The sequence below is a fragment of the Monomorium pharaonis genome, chromosome 2, assembly GCF_013373865.1.
Source record: "Monomorium pharaonis isolate MP-MQ-018 chromosome 2, ASM1337386v2, whole genome shotgun sequence".
Taxonomy (NCBI): Eukaryota; Metazoa; Arthropoda; class Insecta; order Hymenoptera; family Formicidae; genus Monomorium; species Monomorium pharaonis.
Window position 1 is genome coordinate 7,249,583 of NC_050468.1, and position 20,514 is coordinate 7,270,096.

Genomic DNA, 20,514 nt, shown 5'->3' on the forward strand with positions numbered 1-20,514 from the left:
GTAAAATCTTGTCACTTTTATATTTTGCTATAATTTTGTAGTAAAGCATTTTAGAGAGATTCTATATTTATGAATTTCTTTTTATTTTTGCTTATAGAACATACTGCTAAAATATGGAAAATCTCTATCGAGGGACTACCAGTACATTAAAAAAGCGACATTATCATTACCAGTAGCTGCATCTAAATTTTATTAATTGTCTGGGGCTTGCTGTGAAGACACTCTTTCGTCAATTAGAAAACTTTAGACTCACACAAACGGGAACAACAGCCGACGATGGAGTTCCGAAGAAGTTTCGTCGCCTCGGAAAGCGCCGCGACAAATTCGTCCCGCGGCCGCGTTTTCGTATTTACTTCGCGCGGCGCTTTGTCCTCGCGTAATTACGTTCCGCGGGAGCTTAACGCCCGACAATTACTTGGCGGTCGTCGTTAATTTCCCTCGAAATAAAAGACGACGACCACTACGGCGGTGATGTTGCCGTGAAGCGCAATACCGGGTGGCAGCCGAGCGACGATACCAATCTTACGATTTCCACGGTGCACAAAGACGGTCCCTTTTCGTCGTGCTGCCGTAGGTAACGGTTCTCTCGAACAAGGAGGTTTGTCTATGTCGTGGCCCGTCGACACAAACACCGACTCAACCCCCGCGGCTGATTATTTTCCGGGCGCCCAAGTCGTGTCGAAGTTAGCGAGCGTCGCTGAATTACCTGCTTTTATCGCAGGACAGTTCATCCACTCTTAAGCCAAATCTAATCTACCCGGTACAGTCCGGAACGTCGAACTTGTGTACTTGAGCCGCAACTTCGCAAAATTGCTATAAAGTGTGCGAGCGCGGGCTTCCGTTCTCGTCCTTTGTGGCCTAAACAGTCGTTCGTTTCTTCGTTTGTTTTGTGACAGTCTTTAGCGCTCGCTCGTAACCAGTGAGATTGTCCAGTCGAAGAATGGAAATCGATCATGAAAGTGCTCTAATACAAATCTGCAATTGTAAGCTACAAATAGGTTTCTTGCACAATAGTATACACAGATTTGCCTTGCCATTCTTATCAGACGTATTTAATTAACGTTAGATTCGTAAACGTATCGCTAAATGATAAGATATTATCTATTTAATATTTCAAATAGATTTTAGTTTAAATTAATATTTAAAAAGAACTCAAAAACAGTCAAATTGAAAGGACTACGAATTTTTGCTTTATTAATTCCATTTTTTATTTGTAATCGTGAATCATAAACGTTCTAAAATAAAAACGGCAACTTGCGGTCGTATTTTTAATTGCTCAACTTATCATTGCTTCCTACGATCTCGACGTCATCGCTTCCGGTTTATGCCTCCCCAAATATGATGTCTATCCTGTGATGCCGACGCACACGCGAGCATCGAGCACGACGTCAAACTTTAACAGGCACGTCCTGTGCGCTTATAGGACACGGCAGCGGATATACACGCTATACGAGCGTTATACATATACGTATATCGCGTACGGAAAGAAGAGACGACACGGATGTACCATGAGAGTAGTTTCACGTAGGCGAAGCTGTCGTAGTGCGCATCCCGGTAGTAACCCACTTTTATGACCAACGTTCGTGAAAAGTGCGTTTTCCTCTTTTCCCGTTACGCCGTATCATCCACGCAATTGCAGGCGAGAGATATCTCGCTAGTTTTGAAAGCTACCTTAAGATATATTAAGAGCTGATCTTGTACTTATAATTTTAATAGTATCTTATATCAATCGTCGGTGATACAGATTGGCCTGTAATCAACAACAAGCAGGCAGGCTTTTCGATATTACGAATAATTTTTTAAGTGCTATCATAATTATTATTATATATAATTAATATTTCTTACTATTGTAACTGTACGATATTTTCCCTTACGGTATCATGATCCGATTTGTATTTGCTACGAAATTTTCGTATTATTTATAAAAGTAGTTACAAAAAATGTTATGTAATCATATTTTTTCAGTCATTTAATTTAAGTGATAGAAATGTCACGCCACATTCAATCACCTGTGAAGAATCAGGCCGGCCGTTTGTCGTTACGGTCCGCGTAGCGTATCGCGAAAGTGTGACGTCTCATTCCGCAGTCGGTTTACGATTGTCGGCTGTCTCCGGAAATAAACATACGAGAAAATGACGCCTAACTTGAGAAAATCGTCAGCGCTCGGCCGAAGTCTTTCTGAATTCGCGAGAAATCACGACGGAGTTATTCCGACGACCGTAAAAGGATCAGTTGGAGAACGAGCGTCGTTCCGGAGGGATTCGCATTCGCGAAGGACATGCCGAGACACGTAATCGCGAATATATAACGCGTATCCGTGTGAAGTATACGCCATCCGCGCCGTGCGAGTCGCATGAAAAGCAACAAAATAAGTTTTTATGAATACCGGCTGCCATATCTCACGTCGGCGCGAGATCGAGCTTTGCACGTGTCATACGGAAAATTAAAAACTTAATCGGATTTCTTTATTAAAATTCAATCTTAAGTAGTCGATTAGATATTGAGAATGTATATCATACTTTGTAATAAATTATTATAATTGATTGTGCATGAGATATATTATCAATATGCGATATAAATATCTTATCTTTTATATATAAATGTTTTAAATATATAAATTTAACAGAATATTTCTCTAAAAATATAGACACAAATACATTACGTAAACAGTACTTTTAATAGTTCGTAAAATTAGAAAAATGTCATTTTCAAGCAATAAATCAATTCTAATCTTAATAAATTCCAAGAAGTTGCAGCTTTATTTATCATAGTCGATGATAGACATTCAATCATTAACATTTTATAATTACCGCATTATTTCAATATAATTGTTAAATTATAGGTTTTCTTAACGCTTGCAGGTGTTTGCCACTGATTCATCGTAAATAGTAATAATTAATAATAGTTCTGTCATAAACACTAGTTAAAGTAAAATTTTCCACGCCCGTTTCACATTTCATTTTTTGTATTCTCCCGTCTTATATGTTTACAACGTATTTCAGAATACAACTGCACTTCAATAGCATAATCGATATATAATTTTCTGCACGAAAGGCTTTGTAGCGATACGAAGTTTACGACGCCTGCTCGCTTGAAACCACATATACGATTTAATTCGAATAATTGGAGCTCTTGTCGCATCGAGGCCGACCATTAAATCAGACGTCGACCCTAACCCCTTTCTTGGGTTTACGCTAATTCAATAAGATTATATTTAATATTGTGCAATTTCCCGTGTAATTAATTCATCTTATTTTGCTGTATATATAATTTTGAAATTGAATGTTTTGTATATTGTTGGATAAAACTGAAATTATTATTCAATTGAGAAGAGCAATAATAACAATTTACAAAATATGTGTAGATTTATACATGCGCGTTGAATGGAAATGCGCGTTAATGGGTTTAATGCGCGCGACTTGGGTCTATCTTTTGAATGATCCTCGAAGAAATCGTTTTATAAACCGAGGACGAATTATTATTTTTTTTTTCTTACTTTGTCAACGACAATGCGTGCTTCCTCCGCGAGACCGTTCGCTCTTCCTACTTGGGAACCAATGTACCGGTGACCTTGGATGATCGTGGACAACGGGAGTTCTACAGTATTGCGGGATCGGTATGGTCGATCACGTATCCACTCCCTCATCGTGTTCGTATGGCTCGCCGATTGGCCGTGTGAGCGATCGCAGTTTCGCTGCGCGTCGTGCGCGCTGCTTGCGTTCAGTTGTGTTGAGCATCATCCTCGCGACGCATCTCTTATCGCCGGTCCGCAATCGGCACGCGATTATGCGAGCGTGCACGCGTATCATAGTGTACATTCAGTCAGGTGCATCATTTTGATCGCCAGTCGTATCACGGACGTGCACGATACTTGCGACGTTCTTCGTCGCTCAGTCGTTATTCAAGACGTATACGTAGCATGAAGAAATGTTGAATGTTGAAAAAGGTATGCGGTAAACTTTTCGTGTAATTTTTGCAAATTCTCATTCTATAGGTTGTATTTGAAACTGGCGCCGGGAGAAGTAAATTGGGCGTATTTTGATTTATGTAATCTCCGTTTCTTGTCGATTTTATTGAATGCGATACGACATTGCGCAATATAATTCCCGTAAGATCGTTAAATTTTTATTGTGAAATTGTTTGGAATTTATTATTAAAGTGACTCGTTAGGAATGATGTTAAAATGTGAAATAGTGTGAGTTACGCACGTTATGTAACTAAGGGTTAACTTGCACTATAGCACAATTAGTTTCTAATTAAATCTTTTAGAACTGATTGTTGTTTCGGTAAACTTACTTATCGGGAAAATATGTGTCTGTCTTTATGTTTATTTAGAAGAAAAGTGAAAATAGGCACATGCTTATCTGATAGATGAGTCTACTAAGAAATTAGAATAATTGGCTCTAAGAGATTTAATTAGCACTAATTGTGCTACATTGCAATTGTAATTTTCTATTTTCTGTATATAAAATCTGATACAAGATCTCCTGTTAATTTTTTATTAAATTTATAGTTCTTCGATATCTGCAAATATCTATTTTGTGACGTAATACAATGTGCTTCTAGAGAATAGATATATGTGAAACGATTTTATGTGAATATTACATGAAGCATTATATGAGATTTAGAAAGAAATGTAAATTACTTAAAAGTGACAAATGGTAACATTATTTAGCTGTAAATGTAGGTCGTATAGAATAGAAAGTGCACGTGCGTCTTCGATGTTTTTGGGTGAAACTCTCTTCTTTTGAATAGATGCATGTGCTTAATGCAACGAGAGGGAAACGCGGGAATTCGGCTTACGTTATCGCTCACAGGTGTACATGAATAATAGAAAGTGTTTCTTCAGCTATTGCGCTTTAGTGTGATGGTAACATATTGGCTGCGAGCTCTCGAGACGATAAAATAAATATTACATATACGAATGTCTAATTGGCGTCAGTATTTGAATATAAAATAGCTACTACCAAAGAATATGTGTATTAGTCATAAAAGATCACTTTAAAATCCTGTTTTTAAACGCGTCAGTTTATTAGTCTTGTAACAAGGCACATGCAAGTATATTTCATATTGTAAACGCTGTAAAATAACTGTCGAAAAACTTTTTTCTGTATTTATGTACAAGTTATGATATAATGAAAGAGAGAGAGAGGGAGAGAGAGAGAGATGTAGACGATAAATACGTAACACAAAAATCTATTATATGAACTTTGTTTTACATATTTAGAAATTTTATTTCTCACATTTTTGCAATTTCCACATAGAAAAAAAGTTGAATAAACAACATCAATTTATTTTATTAATTTTATTATATTATTAATTAGATCAATACGCTGTGCTCTTTTTTTACAAATTAAAATAAAAATTCAGCAATTAGATGAATTAATAGTGTATGTTTGTGGCAATTTGTGACACGTCAACACTTAATGATTGATTCAACAATACTTTTTCTGAGTGTAGGATATATGAAATATAAGAATTTAAACAATAAAAGTAATCTTTAAAAAGGTTGATGCGATTGGGCACATACATGCGTTAAATTAGTTAATTGTCCTTCGTAGATGAAAGTAATCTCAAGGTATTTGCTAATTAAATATGCAACGTGTGTGTCTATGCAGCGGATACACACAATTATACTCATATTGAATGCTGTATTTGCGTAATAAATTTACGAGTTATCTATATCCGTTTGAAATAAGGAAATCGTGTGTGCGTTGAAAGAAAAAAAGTGGAAACATAAAATTGCTTTATGATTGTCTTTGGATTATTTACATAAGAGCGCGTTATGAATTATTTATATCAAACGTGCTTTAACGATATAAAATATTCTTGAGACAACAATAACTTAAAATTCGTTGATGTAGTATTATGTTAATCTTTGCATATCGTAAATTAAAGCTAATCTTATAATTTACATATAGCGTGCACGTGATTATTTTTTTAATAACTCGTATTTTTGTCACGAGTTGTGAGATTTACAACAGTTTACGTAAATAATAACATATGTATATCAATACCTTAAAATATACTTTTAGTTTATTTTTATCATTGTGATATAAATTTTATATGAATATACCTTGATTACATTTTATTTTATTTTCGTAAAAGGTTTATATCGGTCAAAAATAATCGAATAAGAGAATGTTATAAGTTAATATAATGTTTTATCAATCAAAGGAGCGTATGTTTAAATTTCAATTACAGATTTCTCGGCAAACCCAGAGATCGAGCAATTGTTGTCCACTGAAGCACGTGACAACACACCAAACACATGTGTAAGACAGCCGGACGAGCGGTTGTCCATGAACGAGTTGTATCTGCAAGGTGATGTTTCGTCATCAAGACTATCGCTTCAGGGCAAATCCACGACACTAAAAAATAACACAGACATAGGTGAAAGCTCGAGCGATACGACTACCGTGACAACACCGTCTTCGATTATCGTAAACAATAGTAGTAATGACGATCCACCACCTTATGTCGAGATTCCTCCGCCTTACAGTGCGATCACGCCACCAAATCACATCGGTTGGCCATATGGACTTTTTTCATTCGGAAATTCGTATTCCATGGACGAAACGACTCATAGGATGGAAATACCATTGACACCTTTCCAAGCTTGTCTGACACCGGCCACGGGATTCCATTCCGAAGGGAATAACGGTCAATACCCGTACTCAATGCCCTTAACGCCTTACCGGTTCTTCAAGTTTGATTGTGGTAGAAATTCTTTTGTACCGAGAGATACAACGGACAACGAGATCGCAGAGAAGAACGACGATAAAAAATCCCGAAGTGAGCATTGATGATTGAAATCTGTGACCTTGCTTCATATATTTTTTAATCATATAATTACAGAATTTTTTTATTACTATTTACTAAATTAATTATTTGCTATTACGTTTAAAGTTTTTTTATCAAATTAATTAATTAAAATATTTCTCTTATGTATGTACAATTCTACTCATATTTTGAAAAGATTTCCTCAGTTAAAAATTATTAATAAGAGGATTGTAAAACTTGTTACTGAGAAAGTTGATTAATCATTATTTTGTCTAACTTTATTAAGTCTAAGTATATTACAGTATCAGTAAACTAATATACGAGTATCGGCATTTTTTTTTTTTATTAACAAAAAGTTAACATTGTTGCTATTTGAGTCTAACTCAACAGGTGAGTGATTGTAGCAATATCCAATTATATTAATAATGGACAATCGAGCAGATATAAGATCCTGTTGATTAAAACTAATCAACAGAATCTTATAATAGCTGTTATTATATTAAATGTAGTTATTGAGAAACAAAAAGTTCTAAGATAAATGATTTTTATTAACAGAATTTAGTACCATCCTTGTGGCAGCGGCGGTCATCATTTTCCTCATGGTTTTGTCTTTGATGGTTCGGTTCATCATGGAAAAGAGTTGGTGGCGAAGATAGCTCGTTGATTGTTACTGCAAAAACGTTTGATGACAAAAGTTCTATAATTTATAAAAGATTATTAATTAACAAATTTATAATTAGAATTTTTATTAATCTAGCATAATTTATTTTAGCAGGACGCATTCCAAGATTGTACTTGTACTTTTTTTGAAGAAATGTTTTTTTCCGTCTCTTTTTCTAAACTTTTCTCTTCTAAGTCTGTTATTAATTTTAAAAAAGTACATAGATATTTACTGTCATTGTTGATTAACTTCCTTATCTTTAATTCTATATGCATAGATTTTTAATTGTTTTGTTTTTTTAGATAATTTAATGACTGAATTCAATAGCATTTATATTATGTGTCATTAATTTATATGCGATATATGTTTTATACTTAAGGTACAATATTAGTTTTAATATGTATTTAATAAGTAATTGTGTAACAAGCAACAAACATTTTTTTACTGACATTGATAATGATGTTAGAACAGAAGCTGGAAACAGATTATCACGATTAATTTAGCATTATACAAAATAGTTTAAAATTAGTGCATTTGTTATCTCTTACGCAGTAGTATGGTTTATTACCAAAATAAAATACACAAATATATATCATAAATTGAACCATAACTTGTTACATATGTCATTTGTATTGTGATAATTTCACGCTTATTATAATATATAATAAATAAATAATGCATTTTGATACTTATATACGAGAAATGGTTATTTCTTTAAATTGAAATATTTAGAAATATTTAATAGATTTTTATCTGCAATAACAATATCTATGTTAAACTGAGAAATGGCTGTCAAATTTTATCATTTTAATTAAAAATTAAGTACTTTCGTATATGTTTATTATGATTTGAGTTTTATTAATAAATATATCATATTATATACGTATTATAATTAATTTATTAATTTCTTTATGTAATTTATAAATCTCTAACTAATTGAAATGACGTTGGCAACGTTGTACAAAGTTCATAATTATTTGTCAAGCCCGTTATCCACTTAACGTAGAAACTTCGACGCTTATTGGCCCGATGGGACGTCGATGACGAAGTAGTAGAAGACTGAGAAGGAGTAGACAACATCGTGGTGAAAGGCAACGTAACTGAACAATAAAGTTAAGAAAGGGAAGGGTAAATGGAGGCGCTCATCGTATACTGATTAAAAATACAGACTTGTATCTCTTGAGAATAGGTGATCAGAAAAGTCTGAATATCCCAGGAGATGTAAAAGTTTGTAGCTGAAGGTAAATTCTCAGGGTGTGAAAATGAAGATAAAACTACTAAGATCATAAGTAAACTTATAGTTTAGTTAAAATTCCAAATAATAGATGTTTTGAAGGTGTTAAGTATCTCTGAGGATATATTTTTATACTCAGAAAATAATATACCTATATAGAAATATTTTTATGTAAAAATGTTGGATGTACGTCTTGCTAAAAACCTTTATTAATTTGAGCATTTGCAATTCAAATTCTAGTCCTTCTTCTTCTTCTTGTGGCCACTATTTAAATATGCAAGAGACTAATCCCTGTGTACGTTAAGATGAAAAATTGCACGTGCGTACAATTTTTACAGCGCTTTTGAGATACGGGTTTCTTGTTGAGAATATATGATAATAAAAGGGCCTCATAAAATAAAAGGGTGAGGTCGATTTTCCGCGGCCAGTGGTTTGCGCAAAAGCCGAGGAGGATCAAAGATGATAGAAGCTTAATGCGGGAGGAGAAGCCTCAAGAACGAAAAGGAACGCAGGCTATAAAGCCAGACAAGTTAGTGACCAGAACAGCGAGGAAAACGAAAGGTCGGAGGGCTGATGAAAAATACAAAAATTTTCTCCCTTGAAAGGATAAAGGGGATAGCGGTGGATTCATGCTAGGAAAACGACGCCGGGACACTCGAAGCCAGAAGGCCCGCGAACGAGGGTAAGGTGTTTGTCAACGGTTGCCGGTAGTTAATTACTTTACATGAAAGGAACTTTCAGCCGTTTCGCTACTCGAGGCAACCTCGGCCTCCGCGTGCCATCAACCCCCTCCCCCCTCGCTCCGTCTCCTCTCTTTCGCATCTCCTTCATGGACCTGAGTGCCCACCCCTTTTCATCCCTTGCTCCGCGTCCCTCATCTCTCGTCACCTGTAAGAGTTTACGAGTATCTAATCCAGCAGACGGGACCATATTTACTCTGTGAACGAGGCTTCTCGCTACTCTTGTAGCGACCTCGATAAAGAGAGTGATGATGTAACATGTATTTCACTATTCAGAAATGTGTAGCGCGTTACATTTTGTTTGATCTTGATTACTATTGAAATAATCAAAGTAACAAGTTGGCACGCGTCAGGATTTTTAATTTAATTCAAGTATTTTTTTAAAAGCAAATTTTTTACTTATTAGACTAATTTAATTAACGTTTGACATTTTGTGATGTCTAATTACTGACAAAATATTTTTTGGATGTATTATATTTTATGCTATTTTATTTTCATCAAATATTCATAAATGTATGCACATATGTACGTAATGTTCTTTTTCATTTTAAATGCCTCATCGCAATTTAAAATTAAATTTTTATCAACAAAAATGTTTAGGCTAAAAAATTTTAATCAAATATGTTAAATTAAATAAAAACACATATATGTACACGTATATAGAAAAGTATATTTTTCATTTAAGTGCTATACATTTATCTGTGTTTTTTCTAGCTTAAATTATTCCGTAAAAGTCTTAACGTTTTATGCTTGAAGCAAGATATGAAAGAATAATATGCACATTTTATTTTTTGGAGCACAAGTCGAAATATCTTTGATGCTGTGAAAATGAAGGAAGAGGAATAAAGAATGAAAGAACGAGAGAAACAGATTCTCATATAAGTATTACTGTGATTACACGCGCGGAACAAACTCATCTTATAAATTATTATTGCAAGGAACCTTCGGCAACAGTCCACCGCATATCGTCTTTAATATTTTGCCCTTTCGGATTTATACGAGCTGGTTGAAGTGTAGAAACGCAAAATCTGCACGTGTACATATAAACGCATATGTGTAATACGAATTACATATGTTAATTAATTAAATTATGAAAATTAAAAAATTGATAAATTACGGGATTTTATTTATTTTGTAACATTTGCAATTTTCGGGTCTTTCGATAATTTGTTAATTACAGCCATCTCGATATAAAATTATCACCGAAAATCATGAACCAAACGTGAAACGCTTTTACATTGTCTACCTATAGTAACCAAAGCTACAATTTACAACAGATTTTCTTTTTTCTACGGCGATCGTATATTCGGCAATTTTAAGAATGCGCATCAATGTATATCGCGCGTGTATATTTCGAGTGAAACATTTTCGCGGTTTCTTACTCGCATTCCCGTAACAACGCAAACAGAAATAGTGGCGCAGGATGGATGCGCGATACATCATTCATATATGGCCCGAATCTCATATCGCTTTCTGATCCTCCGGCTATGACGGCTTTTGAAGGGTCACTACTCTCCCGCGCTTCATCCCCCGTGCCCTTAGCCGGTACCGCTCTGTTTATTGTTACGTCGCATTTATGCATGAACCCTCGCGATTCTATTGTCACGTACACATGACGAACTACGCTGGGCGGAAGGGAACGCTTCGTGCTTTCTGAGCGGAAGTCGGCGGTGGCGTGAATAGAGGTGGGGGGTTATTGGGCCAAAGCGGAAATCGATGGCACCGGCTCTGTCTTCCCGGGGGACGCGCGGCCCACCCGTCTACTCTTGAAAGCCAAATTACCGCTTTTCTCGTGTTTTTAATTACACGCTCAACGCTCCAACGTTTCGGCGAATATTTAATCCGCCCATTCTTACTCACCGCTTTTAATATTATGAAACTCGTTTCTTGTAATAGATTGCTACACGAAAGAAAAGAATCGAATATAAAACTGCTACACCTTAATGCATCTACATCATTTTTACTTAATATGTTTTAAGTACTTTATTAAAATTAACGATAGAGAAATTTATTAATTAGGCTTTGTATAATCTTATTAAGATCTTGTAGGAAACAAGTGAAATTAGAAATTGTAGGTATCTAACCGATCAAATTGCCAGGTCAGTGGGCGGAATAACTGAGGAAGTGGCATTGACCAATATCTATATTACATCTCAAGGTCGTAATCTTCTGGCGGAAGACGAAGCAAAAGGGTGCAAGGTCGGAAACGCGAGTGTTCGTGGAGAGGGCTAAACGGGAGAGGAAGCTCTTGGACGTGGTCGTTTCCGGCCGAGGTCTGATGCGTCTTGACTCGAATCCCGACGTTATCGCGACAATTGAATGGGTCGAGCTCTCCTTGCTTTGGCGTTCTCGCTGCACGGTTACGATAAGCCTCAGAAACAGCCCTTAATGGTTTCCCTCGCGATTACCGGTATCTATATCCTCGATTCAAGCCTGTCGCGTCCTGGCCGCACCTCCCTTCCCGTTTTGCCATCGATGTTACCACTTTTGTAGAAACACTCATCCAGCAGCTCGGCGAGGGACCATCGATGGTTTTCTCTGCGATGCGATTTCAGATCGTGCCACGTTATGAGTATGTTTTCAGATCGCATGGCAGTAATCGAGATGACATAGATATGTTTTATTCTTCTTGATGAAATCTTTCGAATTCTATGGACTTTTATTTAACCTCTTTTTATCTTGTTGTTCGTATATATTAATTCACTTGGACTTGTAAAAATTGCTTTATACCAAATTAATTTGATTAATGTCTTTTATAATGGAATACTATTTGCATAACACACGAGAGAAAATGTCAATGCTTGCAAATGAGGCAATTTGTAATATGAGAAACTATAAATTCCTGTCACTGTTAAAAGATAATCCCTGTTAAATGTACATTCGTCTATATTTGTTAATATTCAGTTACATTTTCATTAAAAAGTCATATTTCGGATATAACTTTACTCAAACACGTTACACTGCGCTTATATCGCCACCCCATATTGCATGTGATCTGCACAATCGGATTAGAATTCGGTGCAGGAGACCTCGATCGGCAAACTAAACTGAGTTAAGCTCAGTATTAGAAGCCAAGCCTCGTTTATTAATTCAAACCGAAGTTAACCGCCTATGTTTCTCTCCTCGCGAACTCGAGGAAAACCGCTGGTGTGCGACGTTACCCCAGGAAGGCTACTACATGGTTACACCAAAGTTAATCCTTGCAAACACGATGCTACCATCAATATCGATAATGTATATATGATATACTCTCTAAAGATCTTAAGTTATTATCGCATCTTTGAAACCATTAATAGAAACATCGGGAAAAGAAAGGAAATCGAGAAAGTAAAAATTTTTATGTAAAATTATTTTTAAAGTGGAAATATTTAAAACTGGAAAATTGTTATACACAGTTACTAATTTTGATTACTATTTCGACAAATGTGAATATTCGAAAAAATTGTGTGCGGTATTCATTATTGTTCAGAACAACACAGAAAGTTTTTTGTACATATAAATAAATTAGAGCTTAATAAATTAAATTAAATATATTTAAACATTATTTGAAAAGAAATTATGTATTTTTATTATATGAATAGAAATCTATATCATCGCTTTAATTAAAATACGTTTGTAAAAAAACTTTTATAACTATTTATAAACTATTATATTATATTTTGGTTTATAATTTATAAATTTATTTTTGTCTCTCTCTCTCTCTCTCTCTCTTTCTTTTGCAGAAATACAAAATACTTTAATAAATATCAAAATTGTCAATCGCATAAGTGTAAGGACGATCATTACTTTAATAAATTTAATTCAATAGAAAAAGTATGTACAGACAAAAAAGAATTAATGAAACCGTTTCAACGCGAAGGAAACATTTCTGAAGTTAAATAGAATCTTTGTCGCAAGGTATTCAAGATATACGCAGCCGATACGTGTTGAACAAACTTTGATACGCGTGTGATTCGTATAGAATTCGCGTCCATTCGACTATGTTTTCATCGCGCGACATTTCTTTCCGTGGTATATGCCAGTGATGCCAGTGAAAAAGAGTTTCCATTCGATCGCACACTTTCTAAACAAGATTCCACGAGATCATGCGCCCAGGGAATACCGTCGCAGTCCGGAATCAACCTCGTTACGGGAACTTCTTCGTTCGACAGACGATGCACGGCGTCCAGCGACTGCTGGACGAAGGACTCGCAAGAGTGTAGCCTTAACTCCGACGGCAGATCCCGGGGAAGAGGGAGCAAGGCCAAGCCTGCAGGGGGTTGGTTTCCAGAGAAATAGTCCAAGGGGCGGAATGTGCACCAGGCGTAGCATTTGGCCGGCGGAAAGGGAGTTTGCATAGCGGAAGTGCCCTCGAATCGATTCATCGAAAACATCTAACCCTCCTGGGTGCCTCCTCGACATCTCTCGCGGGAGAATTTGTAGGGGGCCCAAGAACTGTCTCCGCGAGATCGCGATGAAGGCGGTGGAATAGGATGGGGTCGCGTTGAATGCCAGACGCATCGCCAATAGAAAATACCGTGCGATCACCCTCCCTCCTTTTTCCGACTGCTTCTCTCCCCCGTCCTCCTCCTCTTCCTCCTCCGTAGGCTGCATCTACAAACCTTCCTTTCTACGAATAACACGTGGAAAAGAAGGAAATAGGAGAAATGAAATTGCTCTCCGTGCACCCGCAACCGTCTCACTCTGTCGGGGCGGGAGGAGGGGTACGAGTATTGAATATTCAAAACTTTCTTTGCGGAAGAAACTTTCGTATCCTTTCTCTCTTTCTCTCTCTTTCTCTCTCTCTTCAGCGGTGTGTGTCGGCAGGCAGAAGGGTCTGGCTCGGTATCTTCCACGATTTGTGGCTTGCCGCGGTAGTTTGGCGAAGCGATTTTCCTGCTGAGGATACTCCGATTTTTCAAAGCATCCGCAATCCTCCGCGAGATAACACAACCAACTGCTCCATTTGTGGGAGCAACATTACCCGTCTGGAAAAGGAATATTAAAGCCCTCATCGTGTCGTTTTCTCGCAATGCTTTATATACCGTTTAAAGCATGATATTTGTTCCCATTGTTGTTTCTCTTAATAGATGTATTACCGTGCTGATATTACATCGGCTTATAAAATTGTCATTCCCTTTTCCGCATTTACGCGTTTTACATACAAAAATTTAACGGGCAAATTGTTTTTTCACAAACGTGATTATCTGGAATCGTAAAAGCTTCCGTGCGTCAGTGTCGAACTTTGATCAATTAAACGACGTCGTTCGAAGCGACATTCAAGAGATCCTCTGTAATTAGAGCAACGTTAATTTCCAATCATAACTTTGTGCTCGTCTTTCATCGAAACTTTGCGTCACCGTCGCCCAAGGAGAGCCGTGATATTTTTATAATACTTCGCAAATTATTTTCCGGGGCCGTCCACCCGCGCCGGGGCCGTTATTAGTTAATGGAAAAGGTGGACGCGGAAAAAGGAGGACTTCGCTGTGCTGAAATGTGATTAAGTCTTTTTCACGCGGTACAAGAGAGATAATTCTCCCTCTCCCGTTCTCCTGGCCCCTTCTCATTTTACTCCGGTCGCAATATTGACTTCTTCCATCTGCTCCAGGCGTAAGACTGATCTAATTATTCCAGGACCGGGATCGCGCTGGGATATTGAAAGGAAATATAGCGCAAAAGTGAGCTTTAAAGCACGATAATGGCTGACCAAAAGACTAATGACAAGCTGCGAGCCGGAGCTATTGGCTGCAGGAACGAGAGGGACAGGAGATGTAGGGTTGACTCGGGAAATACTATTGCAAAGTACGTACTTTTCCCTCGAGTTACCTTACTCGATTCAAATAAAATTAAGCGCATAATTCATTTTGTAACTTTTTAAATATTTTACTAATATCACGAATTTTGTACAGAATGTTAGCTAAGCGATGTTGCGTCTACATTTCACATCGAACTTCATTTCTCCGTGAATCAGCAAACGGTACATTCGCGTGACGACGTCTGATAACGAATTCCAATAATTTATAAACCTTTCACGGACGCGAGGAGAATTCAAGACAAAGATTTGCATAACAGAAAATTTGACGTATCATTTCGAAAAGCGGGAAGCTGTGTATTTCTCGTGCGGCAGAGGTACGACGCGCATTCGATGTACATACACAACTGTCGATTGATTCGCGAATTCGCGATGAAATCGATTAGCAAACAGTCGACGAGCATCGAATGTCGGTAAGCATATATGCAAGGTAGTCCTGGCGATAATGTGATTTCAGCGCTGTAATAGCGCCGCGGAATATATTCGGCGCCGTATGTATACATCAGGAACGTCAAATGCGCCGCCCTTACGTAGACAGCTGCTCGCAACACTGCGGCACACGCCGTAATCAAATTGCGCGCGTCTCGTAATAACCCGATGCAAATATCGCGCAGGCGGTCTCCGATTACGAATTAAAATATCGCCGGCGCGTAATAAGTGTGCTCCGCGTGCTTACGCGAATTACGCGGCGAAAATTGTTTCTCGCGCATACATAATACCCTCGGCGCGTTCGCGTCGCGCGGGGATGAATTTTTTTTTCCGGCGAACGTTCGTGGATCCCCGTTACAGCGTGCTGTAAATTTCCCACAATCGCGTTACATGTAATTCTAGGCACTCAGGGGCGATCAGGTACGTGACATCAAACGATTTCCCGAATATCGGGAGCGCAAGCGTATATTAGCCGCGGTTATCGGCGTCAGGAGAGCGAATTGTGCGGGCCAGTGCGGCGACGGCACGGCGCGTCGCGTCGCCTGTCCGTTTGGTGCCTTCGCCACTATCGCCGCGTTAATATCGGGGAAAGTCTACCTCGCGCCAGGCGGAAAATCGGCCCGAGGCGACGCGTAATTGCGCCACGATCGACTTTGTCGTTGCTTAATCACGCGCGCCGACGACGACGTCAGGTATCACGACCGGGGTCGTTGCGCCCGAGCAGGACCGCGCAAAACGACCCAGACACCGGATGATATTTCGTATCCGGGGCGGTTCGTCACTTAAGGACACTCCTCGCGTCAAAGAGACGTCTGCATTATGTTAACAAACGGATACGGCGCTCGGCGTCGCGTTTACATAGACACTCGGCGGTACGACCGATGCTTTCGTCCCCGGCCGGAGGTAAGCCTGCGTAATTACCGCGGGCGCGTAAGGACGCCCCTGCGCAACGCACATCGTGCTCTCTTGCCCTCTTGCTCCCTTGCCGATGACGCGACCGCGATCCGCAAACTGCTTAATCAATTGCGTTCCGATCGCATGAAATGAGCGAGTGACGTTCGGGGATATTGCGAATGTTAGCTTTGCGCGGTGAATGTTTTTGTTATGTCTCCGCGAGACGCAGGGGGATGTGGCAGCAGAACGCGTGGAAGCAGTGACTGACTGCCATCGTAACGTTACGCTTCCTCATAATAGAGAGGAAATGGATTTACATTAATCGTTTAATCATGACATTGTATATTTGCGCAAAATGGTAGTTTAATTTTCAAGCGTAGAAGCATTTTATTCCATATATATATTTAGGGAATTTATGAATCATAATCATTTAAATCGTTCGCTAAATTATGATAACTTTCTTTTTTTATAATTAAAGTGTATAAATGCAGATTACTTTAAGATGCAGATAATATCGCAGTTTCGCGAAAAAAATTACGAAAGATGAAATTTTTCAAATTTTATATTATATTTGTAGTCTGTTCTAAATACATAAGCCTTTATTCAGAAAAAATAAGTGACAAGTTGAATTTAAATAGAGAAAAAGAGAAGCAATAACAAAATAAGAGTAGTTTTTAAGAGAGGATTTAACACGATTTCGTAATAAATAAAATTGATATCTATATTATTTTAATAAAATTGGAAACAATTTATAATTAGTTAACTTATTAATTAAATAATTAATTGTAAAATATACCATGTTCTTTCCTTTCTATGGAACAGTTTTGTATTTTTGACTGTCACTTCTCTTCTAAGGGGTGCAATATAATTACAAGTGGTGATAAGTATCATTTATCATTTCTTCATTTTGTTATCAATTCAGGAGCATGATGAACATACTTACCTCTAAATATTCACGTTATGTAATGCCCGCATTCCCTGGCGCAGAAACGTCGAGATTATTTAAACTTCGCATGCGGTGGTATGCATATAAGCAGTCGACTCGCAAATTGAGTAGGTCGTGACTTCCGACGGCGAAATACGCTTGTCCGGATGAGCGTGCACACCCTGGTTACGTCGAACCAACTCGGTCTCTCTCTCTCTCTCTCTCTCTCTTTCCCTCTCTCGTTGTACTTCCATCCATCCGTCGTGCCTTCACCTCGGCAAGCTTCTTCTCAGGTTCTCGCGAGGCAGCTGGGCGCGAAATACGATAAACTCTCTCGCGAATCCCCGCGAGTGACGGCGTCGAAAAATATTTACTCCCCGAACGCGCCCGTCGGGCGTCCCACACCTCCTGCCGTAAGCCTTTGCCGTACCCGCCTATGGCAACCCTCTTCGACTACCTTGCCCAGCTCTCTCCCGAAAAGATTCCTATCCTTCCGCCCTCTTCTTCGGTTCGGCAAGAACTCGTTTATTCGCGGGCCAAAGGTATTTACATAAATCAGCCATGCAATCTCTTTTTATATTTCGCAAAAGTATGGCGCGAGTATACACGACTGCCTGTACGTACGTAAATATTCGTGTATGCAGCTCTCCTCAGCATCCACGGCCTTTTCCTTGCGTACGCGCTGCTGGATACGTCTCTATCCCGAATGTCCCTAAAACGCGCCGATGCGCTCGTGTGTGCGGATTTCGTCGTCATTCTTAGCAAATAAGCGAGTCACTGTGACTGAAATTTCTTTACTTATTTTTATAACGACGGAAACTCAGCGGAGGGTGAATACAAAATATGGTTTGCCGTTTATCTCTACTTGAGCTTTATATATGATATATTTTGTTGAAAATCTTCTTAAATAATGATGAAACGACGTTACTGATACGTGAAATAAATTTCGTTACTACTAAGCGCAACCGGAAGCATATTTTGTTATTTTACATATTAATATATCGACGCGAGGAATTATATATAGACATATATTTTTGTGCTAATTCTACAAGATTATTTATTTCTATTAATATTAGTACATTTATAAAATTTAATAGTGATGATAATATAAAGATTACTTTTAAAATCTTGTTTACACCTTTAAAAAGGTGTAACAAAAAGGTGGCACTTATACTTGTAGCTCAAAGATTTATTATTATCTGACACGTTTTTGCGGCTGTATTAAACTGTATCAAGTAACTCGTCGTTAATATTTTTGAAATTACATTCGCGCGAATCTCATACAGATTGCGGGAGAAACGAGATGCTTACGGTTAATGAAATTGAGTTCGAGTGTGATAGGGTGAATCCAGCTTTGATGTTGCTTCAAGCTGGTCGTACCACGTTACTGAATGAGGATCCGAGTGATGTTGGTTGAAATATTAATTAATCGACGAAAGACAAACGTAGACGCGGCTGTCATCCGATTATTTTCAGTCTGGTTGGCTGACGAGGGAAGAGTAGGTCGCAGTGAGATGTGAAAAGGGTGATAGTGGTACCGTGCGGCAATTAATTAAACGAAATTTGCGAGGCATGTGAAAATGCGATTTGTTTTTCTGTGAATCCTTTTTTCGGCTTTTCAAGGAAATCGAGCATACGTCCTTTACTAATGATTAATTGCTTCGAAACTCTCCGCACTAACAACCGGCCATTCGTTTCACATTGAGATTTTTCTAAAATATTTTCTGCCAACATAGGTTTTCTTACCATCGCAAAAATACCTGGATATTTGTGGCTTCAGAATTGCAGAACGAAATGACACGTGTAAAGAATTTTTTTAATATGAAGAAGATATTATATACCTTATATACACTCACCGGCAAAAACAAACGAGCCACCTAATTTGTCTAAAATTTTTTAATATCTTTCAATAGCGAGAACTTCGCCAAAATTATCGTATCGAGATGAATCAAAGTTCAAATTAAAGGTTAAACTTTCCTCTTGAAAACCATATAAACCGTAATTGAGTTACGACAAACGTTTTACGAAATGGTGGACGTTGAAGATAGTGCTTAAAAAATGGAGAAAAAAATGTTTTTTTTAATCGTTGGATAGCTCAAAGAAGTCAACTCTCTGGTTTATAAATGCATGAGTTTTTAAGCTCATTTCTTTCCTAACAAATCCATTTTTGGAACATTTTTCTATAATTTTTTTTTAATGGGGTTACATTGTTTTGAAGAAAATGTTACAAAAATGACAACTTTTTCATTTAAAATCAGCAATTTATAAATTGTCATGAAAAAACTTTCAAAAAAAAATTGAAATAAAAACTTCAATGTTAAAAATTTTTTTTTAAGTAAACAATTGCGCGCGCGCGCGTGTGTGTGTGTGTGTGTGTGTGTGAGCTTAAAAACTCATACATTTTTAAACTAGGGAGTTAACTTTCTTGAGCTACGCAACATTAAAAAAATTTTTTTTTTCTTAGTTTTCAAGCCTTATCTTCAACGTCCACCATTTTGTAAAAAGTTTGTCGTACCTCAAGTATGATTTATATGGTTTTTAAGAGAAAAGTTTAAGCTTTAATTTGAGCTTTGGTTCATCTCGATACAATAATTTTTGGCGGAGTTGTCGCTATTGAAAGATATTAAAAAATTTGAGAAAAATTAGGTGGCCCGTTTTTTTTACCGGTGAGTGTATAATACTTGATCAAAAATGAAGGCTCCATAGCTACATTTTTACTGAATAACTTAATTAAAGTCAGAAATTTTTGGAACATGATACAGGTTTAATAAATAAATTTAATAAATAAATTTTGTGCGTAACAATTTTATTATTTCTAGTTACAATTTTTTAAATTTGGAAATATAAATAAATTTTGCCTTAAGATACAGACTAACAAGGAAACTTCGCGAACTCGAAAATTCAGATTTTAATAAAACTTGGCATAAATGTAGAGGGGGTAAATACATGAATTTAGAAATTTTTAGTTGGTGCCCAAAAACGGTTTAAAGGGGTAAAACCACCCTTCAAAGTTGAGATGATTTTTGCGGTTTTTTGATATATGTCGTAAATTAAACA

At 37.4% G+C, this 20,514-nt stretch overlaps 1 protein-coding gene across 2 annotated transcripts in view; it reads left to right on the forward strand.

The window, feature by feature from the left end:
• Positions 1-8,277, forward strand: part of LOC105840746 — a 171,261-nt gene extending 162,984 nt beyond the window's left edge. The window contains exons 1-3 of one of the 2 annotated variants that reach the window (XM_012687795.3): positions 3,689-3,946; positions 6,205-6,795; positions 7,339-8,277. In XM_012687795.3, the coding sequence (XP_012543249.1) occupies positions 3,928-3,946; positions 6,205-6,795; positions 7,339-7,439 (711 nt within the window). In that variant the 5' untranslated portion in view covers positions 3,689-3,927 and the 3' untranslated portion in view covers positions 7,440-8,277. Of the gene's footprint in view, positions 1-3,688; positions 3,947-6,204; positions 6,796-7,338 lie in introns of those variants that run through there. The other variant, XM_036282343.1, reaches the window with a different exon arrangement.
• The last annotated feature ends 12,237 nt before the right edge of the window (positions 8,278-20,514 follow it).